The sequence below is a fragment of the Mugil cephalus genome, chromosome 1, assembly GCF_022458985.1.
Source record: "Mugil cephalus isolate CIBA_MC_2020 chromosome 1, CIBA_Mcephalus_1.1, whole genome shotgun sequence".
NCBI lineage: Eukaryota > Metazoa > Chordata > Actinopteri > Mugiliformes > Mugilidae > Mugil > Mugil cephalus.
The window spans coordinates 1,721,621-1,734,747 of NC_061770.1; the positions used below are offsets into that span (position 1 = coordinate 1,721,621).

Consider the following 13,127-nt stretch of genomic DNA (forward strand, 5'->3'; position numbering starts at 1 on the left):
TTCAATTACCGCAGCTTCAAAACTGCCTATAGCATATATGTCCCTTCCATACAGTCCTTCATAACCTGTTGAACTATGAATGCACCACCACTGATGCATAAATTAAATTTTGTATTCCTTTCAGTATTGGAACTGTCTCATGGACACAGAAGATACAGATATTGTAGGTTCTTGTTTGTAGTTAATATTTGGCAAAATATTCTTGACACAAGGTCCACTTGTCTGAGTTTTCAGCAGCATCCTATAGTCTTACACAGTTGTCATGGAGACGGCTCAGCTGTCCCCTCTTAGTCAAGCTATGACAATTTGGTGAAGTGGTTAGATGTTGTTTGGAGATTAAAATGCTAAATAACAGCATCCATGCTCTCATATTAAAGGCACTGTCTCAAAGATTTTAATTTAAAGACATGCCTGTTGAAATGATGGATGAGTCTATGAACCAGTGACCAAATGATATGATAATACTTGCATTTACTGCTGCTGGGGGTCTGCAGAGATGTTCCTGTGGAAAATTACAAGCTGTGCATATTGATACCAGGCCAGTCATCGGGTAGTTACCTTTGCGTCAACTGACTAATAACAGTTGGAGACACACATGGATCTGTTTAAAAACACAAGTGCAATTACTTAAAGTGATTATGTAGGGTCGGTCATATATGACAGCAGATTTGTGCGAAGGATTTCTGAAGCGAAATGTGAAATACTGTATATCAATATGGAATGAAGACAACTGAGAATATGATCCATTTGGTTGACATTTTATTTCATGGTGGTAGGAACACAAGACAAAGGTCATAAAGTTAGTAATGTTCAGGTCATGCCACTCTTACTCGGTGCACTGCCCTTTGACGAGGTTTGCGCAGTCAGACAGTAGTTTACAGAGGCCGGATATGGAGGGTAATCCACATGTAGACATAAATAAGGAACAGAAAATAGATTCAAAAAACAGTAAATAGATTTTTTTTTTTGTAAAAAGCCAGATGGGACATTTGCAGAGGCCATCTGGGATAATTTTTTTTGAGTGTATGAGAATTATTACTAATATAGTTATTATTACTATTATGAATTACTCATTTACATTATGGGGATGAGGCTAATACACTGGCTAAAGAAAGGAAATAGTTACATGAATGAAGTCACCTGCTTACAGCCGAGGTGACCGGTTTTTAAGGCAATTCAGTTTCCACATAAACCAAAGACTGCAATTGTCTTTATTGAGTAGATCCAGGATTCTCTCCTGTTTTAAGTTGTTACCACCTGAATGGGTCAGATTCAAAGAACAGTGTGGTAAAATAAGACCAGTCTGAAGTTAACAGAGTGAGTGCTGGAAGTTAAAACACCAGAAAAGGGTTCCCGGGTCTGGTGCCGACACCCTGAAGCTTGATTACACACAACACAGTTATAGCTTTAGGGCTATCACTCCCCATGTAAGAAGTATATCATTGTGTGGGTGAACAGACAAGTCAGACATGGCTCCAGTGTATATCACTAAAAACATAAACCTCCACAGATCACACATTTGCTAAATTTACACTCAAAAATTGCAGGGCTGTACAAAAACAGGTGGGTTGATGATTTAAGGAGGGTAACATAATTAAGAACTTAAGAAAAACAAAAAAAGAGTACAAGACCATTTTATATTCAACCACGAACAGGCATGATTTAGTCATATAATATTGCCAAGGTTCTCATATCAAAACAAGTGTCTTTAAGTCAGTCATCGCAGCTTATTGCAAAGACGACTCCACGCTGCAACAGTTCACTGAATGTGACAGAATTCGCACTCATAATACAAACCCATGTGTTGCTATGTTAATTTGCAAGTACTGTAGGATTATGTATCTTTCCCCAGTTTTTGCGGCTGTTATGGCTTCATAAGGTCTCAAGAACAACACAGTCTCTCTTATACTCAACAGCCGAGGATTCGTCCAGGAACACTCCCAGGTGAAAATGTGAAATTAAGTCCCAGGCCGAGCTTTTTGAAGCTTTTTTTTGTTTGTGTTGACAACTGACTATTGTTTGAGAGGACATTTCCAAGTGTAGTGGCCCTCCTTGTGGCAGGATCTCTCCTTGCCTCCTTTTTGTCTGTCCTTTTCATCAGTCTTTGCTTTTAGCACCTCCTTAAGGTCAGAAATGGTAACAACTCTTCCCTTATGCACCGTTCACGGTCCTGCAAAACTAACCCCAGGATAAAACACAAAAGATCAAAACAACAAAACAAAAAATGATACAGGGAATGAATGAATTCAAATATAATTCCAAACTCAGTGGTTTCTGAACTCACATCAGTGGAAGTAAGAGACAAAGAGGAACGTTGATTAATCAATGCAAAGAAAAGCCCAACACAGTGACATTTTTCAAAATTAGATTTTCTGGACGAAATGTAAAACACAAACAAAAAACAAAAACCAGATTCAAATCAACACTGCAGAAGTGCATGCATTTATAGTGGTCATCGTTAGTTCATGAGCTGATTGTAGAACAGAACGCACAATAGTACATGAGAAGCACAATTCTCAAATGAGAACCCATCTTACATATTCACAGTCTCAGGTATTATTTATATACTCTATATTTATAACATTTATCCATGTCTATGATTCATATCTTGACTTTATGACTAATGAAATGCGAGTAATTGTGGAACACAGCGCTTTCTCTCCATCACGTCAGGTTGCAGTGTTAGTGAGTCATATTTCAAAACTAAAGGCTCTGATGGGATTCAGATCGAGAGGAGAGGTTTTTTTTTCTTTTTTTTTTGGTGCTGTGAGATGGGGTGTTGATTGAGTGGTTTTGACTGTGTACTTTCTCACTGTAGCAGCTTGACTGATATCTGAAAAGTCCCATTAGGAAAATACAGTGGACTGAATACCGGGTCTGAATACAGAGTTCCTTGACTGCAGATGCCAGCTGGCTGTAGAATCAAAGAACTGAACACACCGGCTTCAGTATATACACACTGTGTGTAGCTCTCATGTGGGAATGTAAATTCAAGGATTGAAAAGCCATGCTTGGGGAATGTGGACGATAGATATGGCACCAAGACAAGGCATTAACCAGAGATCATCAGAGCGAGGTCCTCTGCGTTCAAGTAATGAGCGCGGGAAAAAAAAAGCATGGTTGATTTTTTTTTTTTTTTTAAGTAGCCGTTTGTTTTAAAACAACAAAACAGAATAAAATCTCTTTTTCACAGAGGTGCCTTGTTTTGATGAAAGCTGAAGGGAAAGGAAAGGGAACTGTGTATTGTGAACAGAGGTGCAGATTAAAAAAAAAAAAGCAAAATATATAAAACTAAAATTAAAACAACATATTCATTTTCTTTCCATATAAAAAGCGATGAAAAGTATACAAAAATAGAAAATAATTACAGCAGGAGACATGGGCGCTATGGAGGGAGCGGGTGAGAGGGCTTTTTTTTTTTTCCTTGCAATATTTTGTCTCTGCCATGTTATTTGGCGGCGGAACAGTGTAAGATTTGAGGGCTGTTTAAGGCGTCCTCCACCAGGTGGAGATCCACGCCGTCTACCACCACGTCCTTGATGCAGCCAACAAAGCCAGTGCTGTAGGCCTTGGGCAACCGGCGGGCCACGGCCAGCTCCTCCAGACCACCTGAGGAGACACAGACAGGGGTTAGTGTGACTGAATCAGCTGCAGAACATAAACACCCATACTATACTACGCTAAAAGGTGCCACCTCAAATATTTCTACTTCAGTAAGTGTCTGTTAAGGCACTACCTGTTGCAAAAATTAAGTAGTAACACTGCAATTGAGTCAATGGCCTAATGATGAAATTATATGCAAGTCCTTATATTTACAGTATATTATATTTACAGTATGTTGAACAGCACGAGACAGAAGGGAGAGCTAATATTCAAGTGAATAATGATGACACACCGGCAACACTGTTAGGGAATTTCTAAAACACACCTACAGTTATGATTTATTGCCAAAGGTGGTGCCAAAAAGAGCAGAAATGAGATCTTTGAGAATACATTTCATTCAACTATTTTTGTTCAAGTCATTCTTTACAACTCGCACGCATCTAGCTTGTAAGACAGGTGTTCTGTTTTTTCAATTCAAAGCCAGATCTCAGGTTAATTTGTCAGATTCTCTAACCTCCACAGAACATCTTTCTTCACTGGCAGAGAAATGCTCTCCAAACCTAACGAGGCACATGGATTGTCACACAAAGCCTTCTCAGAAGTTGTCCAAGGAGGAAATGTGCAGCAACTTTCGAAAAATACTTGGCAGGCAATTGGGTGAACCACCTGTCTGTCAACATTTATCAACCGGTGAGTTCAATGAAACGTACAGAGCTGATGTAGCAGGAGTAGAAGGACAAACACAATGACAACTCTGTGGCAAAGTAAGTAGTTAGCATGTTAGTAGATGGTTCTTGCCATCTCGTAAAAGGAACAAAGTGTCACCAAGCTTTTAAGACACTGAGCTGCCAGCAGCTGATGCTGACTGCTTTAAGTCTGACTGATGGATCATGACATGATCTGGTAACCTCATAAGAATCCACCTGCCTCATAACATAAATACTCATACACCAGGGACAGGGTTTATATTTAATAATAAAACCTTAATATTAAAATCTGGGTTTGCAGGAAATGATAATGTTTTTAATTGATTGATCTATTGATTATTTTTAAATTAATGTATGGACTATTTTCTCAGTAGGCTATTATACTACTAATGTACAACTGGACCTTTTCTCATAAATGTTATTCAAACATAATGGTGACATATTTGAACAAGGTATCTATAAATGAAGAACCTATTTTAAGTTTTTGTGACTTTTAGTCTTAGCAACAAAGTTCAGATTTAGTGAGTGTAATTAATAAGATGATTATAATATATTTTGTGCTGGTTGTAAATGGAAAAATAAACCTAACATGGAAGAGGCTGCTGCATGTTCTCACATGATGGTAAGTCTCTGCTGAGTTCTTTTCTCAAATGACCAGCAACCAACAACCAGACTGAATTCAATATATGTAAGTCAATTTAATTCTGTGGCTACTGGTTGTATTAGTTGTATTGTATTAGAGTCACACATATACATATATGTATTAACAAGTACTTAGCTCTGTGCAATGAATTTGGATAAGGGCTTTTTTTAAGCAAACACTGTGAAATGCAGCCCTATGAAAACCTCATCAAAGCCATCCTATCCCTGAAAAAGTTTTGTACAAACTATCAAAGAGATTTGTTGGTTTAGTCGGAATGTATAATAGCCTTTCATGTTCATATGATGACATTAGCTGATGGACAAGACAGAATGTCAGTTTATTTGTCAAATCACCCTGATCAAAAGCAGAACGATCCTCCTCAGTCACAGAGAACTAATCTGAGACAGACAAGAGAGAATGCTGTATTAAAATGTGCTTCAAATGAAAGTGGTGACAGAGTGCAGAGTCCTCGTTATTTTTTATTTGTTTCCATCTCTGGTGAAAAGTGCACACCGCCCTGCTGCGATATCACCAGACACACCTGTCCATCAGGGAGTATATTCAGAACTGTGACTTCTTAAAGTTTGACCTCCGATAGGCTATACGCTTCTCTTCATCTTCTCATATCCCACTGCTAACTGTCTGGTCTTCCTTTATTTATTCCAAACTAGCCCAGGAAATAAAATCTCTATTTTCTTGTATGTCTCAAAAGACTGATCCGATACCTTTAATTCACAAATGGGCGATTTAACTAACTGCTTTTCGTCAAATAGTAATAGTAATAGACTACCTTTGACAGCATGTTCTGGATAGGTTGTAGAAAGTTGACTTACTAATGTTTTCTTTTCTACCAGTCAGATCAGAAGTATAAAATATCAAGGACCTGTGTATAAAAAGACATTCAGCTTAAATTATTCATTTTGTGAATAATTTGTTCCTTTTCTTCTGTTTCGCATCAGACTGATTTTTTTTTTTTTTTTTTTACAAACTTTAAAGTCTCATAGAGTCTCTTTGTGGAGACTTGATGACCTAATGGCTGGTTGTGTGGCTGACTCCTTTGCCCTTTTGATGGTGTTTTGAGCTACTCTTTTGAACCAGCGCTTCCAAAGCAGTAATTAGACTCTTTCTCATGAAATCAGTTTGAAATATCTTTATTCCAAACTCCCTGGGGTTTCTTTCCGGGAGAAAGCCTGACCTTAGGTTTTGTCTGCCTTCCCCTCTCATTGTCTGTTATCTACATTGTCAGAATCCCCCAGCATCTTCTTTCCTTCTCCACTTCATCGTAATGCAAATGCAAATATTTCTCTTCACATTCAACACCTCTCCTTCCCTTCCCTGTTTTGTCAGACTTCAGAGTTCACATCCCCGTCTAGCTCTTTACATCCCCTGTCCCTGCCCCCATTAATCGGATTGCGTGCCTCCGAATCAGGAGTCGACAGGGCTAATTTCATGCGAGTTACAGATGAATTAATGATGAACAGTGAAAAGGGGATTTAAAAAGGAGAAGGGCTCTCGATGGGAGGGCTGTGAGTGGATTATATATTCTTGCTGCGGGGCTCGCTCAGCACCTGTTCCACCGTGCTGCCTCACCAAGAGTGTGTGTGTGTGTGTGTGTGTGTGTGTGTGTGTGTGTGTGTGTGTGTGTGTGTTTGTATAGCGGAGTACACGAGTGCACCTCTATGCGCGGCGAGTCTCTTAAATGTCACTCAGGCTGCTCCTCCACTCAAGCCTGCCTGTTCTCTGCTCTGTGCGCTGCGCATTTTAAAGAACATCCTGACTTTATTGCGCTGCCTGTCTTCAATGTTGTTCCCTCTGAATGTTCAATCCAGCCGTGCCATGTGGGTTCGAAAATGATTTCTTTGAGCCAAGTTCAGACCAGATAGAAATCCAGGTAGATAAAGGGGCAGACTTTGGTCATCTTCAATACAGGAGAGCAGACAACTTTGCAGCTACTCTAATAGCCTTTCATTTCTCAATTCAATGCCTGAATAGAATTGAATTTCTTTGGCCCAAACCACAGATTTTTACCCTGCCGTAGACTTTGCTTATCCTGTACAATGCCACTGACTTCATTGCTCTTTTTTTGGCAGCCCTCTACCATCGGGTACAATCAAAAAGCACATTTTATAGACAAATTTTCAAATCTGTATGACATGTTTTGTTTTGCATGTGTGGGCACCTACCCAACCAGAGCGCTCCGTCTGTGTCCAGCTGTGTTGCTGCCAAAGGCGATGACCCTGTTACTGCTGCCTCGTTGCCGACCTGAAGAGAGCCGTCCCGAAGTGCTCTGAGGAGAAAGAAAACGAGAGATGCGTCTGGAAGTTAGTCTGATACATGTGTGTCACACTGGATGGCGGTAAATTGCAGTTTCATTTAATCAGAAGCATCAACACTCCATTGCTCCACCACCAGTACACTAAGCACTCACATAACTGCCTTTGCCAAACGGCGTTCTAAATGTGCCTGTCTACCAGCTAACAGATGAAGTTAGAGCACCATTCATTCTACGCGGCTCCGCAATGCACATTAGCACACACTTAAGAATTGTGAAGACGGGGAAAATTTTGAGCCAGTAAAGTGGGTTTCCAACAGAGAGCGAGTATCATTAAAGGCAAGCCACAAACACACACAGCTATGTAACTATGTGAGCTGTGTGCCACATGTGGTGATATACACCATCATCAGCATACAGACTGTGCCATCTTCCGGCTACTCATGTGGTCTCCTCAAAAGCTCGGGATGAGGTTTGTCCAATTCCCCGTTCGAAATAGATGCAGCACGTTTTGGAGGATCGATTATCCTTGCCTCATGTGACGAAGCTAATCTAATTATCTGCCATCCTTCCATTTACAGTGATGTGGGAGACAAACGTGCAGCATCGAGACAGCGGAAATCATAGCAAGGCTGCTGAACGGGTCATCTTCAAAGTTCAGCAACTTAATTTGGCTCTAATGAAGAAATCTATTACTGTGACATCTCTGTCCAACAGAACGAATTGAATGCTTTGTGTTTTTCTGGAATGGATTTGGAATGATTGTTCATTATTTATTCATGTACTAATCTAATACCTGTACTACTGTGTCTAATGGAAGGCATGTTCATTTACTACACATGTTTTGATGTCATTTTTTTTTGTATTTCTTCTCCCGTATTTGATCTAATTCGAATCGTAGTCATTTCATTTCTCTTGCAAATGTGTATTTAATGGTTGTGTCTTCAAACCACTCGTGATGGATACACTGTATACAGTCTGTGTATTAATATACATCTTGTTCTGAATTAGTCTTATTCACTTATTTCCTGTCGGCGTGTTCTTATTTCAATAATATGCCAAAACGTGCTGTGATGTTGCAGCATGTTCTTCTTTTTTTAACATTCATTACCACGTCGAAGCAATTTGAAGCGTAATGCGTCAACACTCATGCATGACCAGGCATGAAAATAAGCTTAATCTGAAACTAATCAGTCATCTCGGTGTTAGGGATCACCGTGTGGCAGAGGATTCATGCAAGAGATCACACAGTACGCAGCAACACTAATACAATATGGATTTAATCTAATCCTGGTTTAACTGTAAAAGCTTTTGCTGCTGATCCCCTGCTACCTGCCATCTCCCTGCTTACCTGCTGGCCTTGATGCGTATCCAGCGGTTAGTGTTGACGCGCACAGAGGAGCGCAGCACGACGGGCTTGGAGCCCAGGTCGTACGTCATTTGGACGTGTCCATCCACAATGGCCAGGGCAATGTAGTCTGAGCGCTCCACACCCTTCCCGCTCCACAGCACCAGGCCGTGGGTCGCCTCGGTCCGAATGCTCAGCTCGAATTTGTTCACCAGCAGAGCCTTCTCACTAGGACAACAGAAAACACATTAGTTAGCTTTTGGTCTAATGCTTTATAAAAGGAATTCTGATCTTCCTGGCGTAGCTCATTGGTGGCTGTGTCATTTGTAGTTGCGTAAATGAAGCAAGGGAGCTCTGTTATTGTCTCAAAGGTACATCATTCAAGGATGACATATGGTTATGTTTACTTCACCATTTAGGGAGGAAGCTTTGCAGTGTGGGCTCTGCCGACTAACAGAGTTAAAGTGATTTGTAAGGAAAATCAGAATGCAGACAGAGTTTAGGAGTAGCAGGAGGCTGTTTTGCTATTAGCTTTCCTACATCCTACTGAGCCTGAACCGCACCGCAGCTCACTGCTTCCTGTGTTGCTCTGTGCCATGCTTTGTGTGTGTGTTGTTTAGGCAGCTGTTTGATCTCCCGCCTCTTGAGTGCTACAGCTGCAGGGGTGATTTGGATGCAGAGACTAGGAGACTTCCATCTATCCTTAAGAGGCACTGCATGCCACTGTCACCGCTGTGTGAGAAAAGTCCACACAGCTATCTGCCTTGACTGTATGTGTGTGCACTCACAAACACCATCGCACATCCATCCCTGCAGACAGACATCTACAAGCATTCTTTGTGAGTCCACACAACCACACCTTCCGTTTTCACTCAAACTGGAACCAGTTTCTGTACAATTCTCTGCAAATCTGCCCTACTTATACCTTCTTCACAGGATATTTGAACACAAAGACAAAGACAAGGTGAGGACATGTATGACAAAGAACCACTGACATTGGTTAAAAAAAACTGCGGCAAAGAGCTGGATACATTAAAAGCGACTAGACAACAAAAGAGTTAGCACAGCAAACGGGAGCACATGGCAGTACAAATGGGACAGGAAATGGGAGGAGATAAAGTGAAATTGAGTAAAGCACCTCTCCTTAAACTGGAGGACAGTTTTTTTTATTTCTTCTGAGATTTTTCTATTAAACAATGTGCAACGATAAAAAAGCAATAGGCTGATCTCTACCCATTGGGGCAAGGCAACGATGACAGCAGCAATGATGCTGGTTCACCTCAGCAGAAGAAGTGGATAAAAAAATCCTGAATTCATTTTGAGAAAAAAAAAAAATGCTTAGGTCAGAAACTTCAACCATCTTGATTAATTAAAAGTGCTGAGGTAAACAAGACAACATTCAAAAAAATAAATAAATTATGATTTCAGAGCATTAGATTTTTTTTTCCTCTGGAGAGAGAGAAAAAAATCCAAAATGCAGCTCAATGAACCCTCTCCTGGCAAACCCTCAAAGAGCTCACGCGGCCCAATAAATCTCCATCGGAGCAGCTTGTCAGTGATAAGGTCAAGGTTATTAAAAGTGCTGAATATATCATGAATAAAACAACGCCGGCATACAGCGTTCTAAATCTAATACACCACTGACTTCACAGATTTCTGGTGTGATGCTGTTTCCTGTTGGAAATGGAGAGGTTTTATCTCGTCCTAATATGCATTCCAGTCTTTAGAGGACATCTCAGCATGTGGAGCTCCGTTCCAACTCTAGGTGGCACTAATGGTTAGAATAACAAAAACCCATAAGGGAGGATGGCTCCAGCAAAGAGGTTGGAGCTTTAGCCAGTTTTGTGCTGTTGTCAGTGCTCTGAATTTCAGAATGAATTGAAGCATATGCAGAGGCTGTTTGAGATTCGTACTGGTGACTCTATTGCAATAATGAAAACAACGGAGGATTCAGCCCTGTGAGAGGTCGAGGAGTTATCTGGAGAGAGGAGGGGAGGAATGAGCAGACGGTACCAAAGTTTGAAAGCTTTGAGAGACTCACCTCTGGTCAGAAGGGTTCTCCAGAGACTCGGGACTTAAGGGAGCAGGGGAGAGAGTCAACGGCATGCAGTGTAAGCGCAAGGGGCCACAAGAGGAAAGGGGAAAGGAGGAGAGGGAGGACGTCTAAGCTTAGACCTAGAGTTGCAAAAAAGCATAACTTATCTGCTCTACTGCAATATCGACCCTGTCAAGAGTCGATAACAACTGTTGTGTGATCATAGGAAGTGTGTAGCCTTGGTAACACCCCAACCATAAGAGGGGGTTCTTAAGGGAATTGGTCGGATCAAGGTGGATGACTAATGCACCATAATGCCCTGGGATCAAGCTTTTTTTTTTTTTTTTTTTTCCAGACAACATCAAGATTAAGTACATTCATGGTCAGTGTTCACACCAGCACAAAGCCTGCTTTAAGTCATCGACAATTATTGAACAACTCCTTTATATTTATGGCTCTGCACGCTACAGTGGGGCGGCAATTACCTTCTGTCTAGAGAGGAAAGTGGTGAATGAGAAAAATTGGGCAATTGTCAAAAAATGGGGTCAACCGCCGTATCAGTTGAGAGTCACGACCAAATATGATTTGTCAGTGAAATAATGGGACTTGAGCGATTGACCTGAGCTTTCACATATGGGGAGAGAGGTAAAAGAGGGCCGATGGGAGGCTGCTCTATATAGTAACACAAGCATTAACCCAAGGTGGGAGCTTGGCATTTTGGCCTCACCAGCACTTAATGGCCTCTCAGGAAATGTATTAATTTCCTTTACAAAATCAAATCATGCAGAATTGATCGGCGCACATTTAGAGTGCTGCATCAAGAGTCTGATTTGCTTAGATTCACGTTCATTGTGGCTCTTAGTAAATGTGACATCCGTTAAACTTCTGACAGTCTGGCTCCAAGGACCACTGTCCCCTCCTGCTAAGGGAGATTGATGCCCATGGCTAAACACTGCAGAGAGATCTCAACTGGAGGTCTAATCTACAAAGGGAGACAAATCTGTGATTAACATGTCACAGCCTTTCTGTACAACCAACTCTGTAATTATTCACTATTACAGTTAGAGATCTGACAAAAACGAAACGACAGCAGCCCTGGCATGGACTGGGACTCAGGGCTGAATCCAGTCGGCTTAATTTGAGCTGAATTCTGCTTCATCGCTTCGTAGGACTTTAAAAAGAGGTTACTTACCGAGCTAATGAGCGGGAAGAAAAACCCTTAATAACTAAGTCATGGCCAAGGGTTTTCCAGAGCAGAAACTCCACAGGCACCACGAAATAGGTTAAGGGGTGTTTAGCGCACCCCCCTCTTGCAGTTGTAGAGGGGTCTCATCCATTTCCCACACAACACTTAATGCCATTCAGTGTAAAGTGCATGGCAATCTATTTTGTTTATGAACGAGTTACAACCATGCATAAAATATTGCACATTCCTAGAACAGCAATTCATTTTCTCTGAGGCTTGAGCACAATGCTTATCATGCACGCATTCATGCTTCGCTTTGCACTGGGTAACAGAAAAGAGGCTCTAATGACACTGCAAAATGTGTTTAAAATAATGAAACCTGTCAAATGAAATTATGGATGTGGAGCTTGAACGTGAAATTTGACTTTAACGGTAAAGATGATTTCTGAGTGGAAATTAAGAGGGGAAACTGAATGTACTTGAATCTTTTCTGTTGGGTTAACTATCAAAAATGGATTATCTGTTGCTGCTGTTAGTTGGGCTTGATTTGACACTGGGCAAATGCCCGGTCTTAAAGTCTTACTTACTCTGGGATCTCATTGGTCAGTTGGCTTGATTGAAAAAGGAAAGACAGTGAAGGACATTTATATGAGACAAAGACGTGTGCGTACGACGGTGAGGGAGGTCACACTGAAGGACAGGACACATAGTGGACAAACAGTAAAGACACACGTAATGACACACAAGTATTTCGCAGAATTCTCCAGCCAGTTGTTTCATGAGTGTGAGTGTGAGCTGTGTGCGTGGTGATCCCCGGGCTGTGGTTTTCACACCTCTGAGTGTTTGCGTGAAGGGCTGTGAGTCGCAAATATAGAGCCGTATGCTCGATGCCTCTTCAGGTTCATCATGTAAACACGTTCATGCCAACCTGGAGGTGCCAGTCTGCTAGATGGATGGAGGAGTGTAAATGTCTCATCAGGAGTCTAAAAGAAGAGGATTTGTTTCCTTTTTTTGTCCCCCCCCCTCCCTTTTTTTTTTTTTTTAAAACAGCACCTCCAGAAACCATTTTACAATTATGTCATCAGTTTTTTATCCTTCAGCGGGATGTTAAAATTGAAAAGTAACACATACATACATGCCAATCTGATGAAAAGTGGCCCTCCACGGGTTAAAACGGGACAAAAAGTTGAATCGTGGGTGTGCTTACTGTTCAGTGTGTGTGTGTGTGCGAGGCCATAGACCACAGAGTGAACTGAGTTTGCTCAGGGCAACACTGTGATTGTTAACTGTTTCGCTAATTAATGAAATCTAGTCAAAAGAGAAGCAGAACTGC

The 13,127-nt window shown here is 41.2% G+C and overlaps 1 protein-coding gene across 10 annotated transcripts in view; it reads right to left on the reverse strand.

Moving 5' to 3' along the window:
* Positions 1-742: 742 nt before the first annotated feature.
* agrn (agrin) overlaps positions 743-13,127 on the reverse strand; it is a 238,124-nt gene continuing 225,739 nt past the window's right edge. For 5 of the 10 annotated variants that reach the window (XM_047599697.1, XM_047599689.1, XM_047599681.1 and 2 more), the window contains 5 exons: positions 12,382-12,405; positions 10,615-10,647; positions 8,577-8,801; positions 7,137-7,240; positions 743-3,609 (listed from right to left, as the gene is read on the reverse strand). In XM_047599697.1, coding sequence (XP_047455653.1) covers positions 3,449-3,609; positions 7,137-7,240; positions 8,577-8,801; positions 10,615-10,647; positions 12,382-12,405 — 547 coding nt within the window. In that variant the 3' untranslated portion in view covers positions 743-3,448. The remainder of the gene's footprint in view (positions 3,610-7,136; positions 7,241-8,576; positions 8,802-10,614; positions 10,648-12,381; positions 12,406-13,127) is intronic. The other 5 variants (XM_047599750.1, XM_047599722.1, XM_047599714.1 and 2 more) reach the window with 2 other exon arrangements.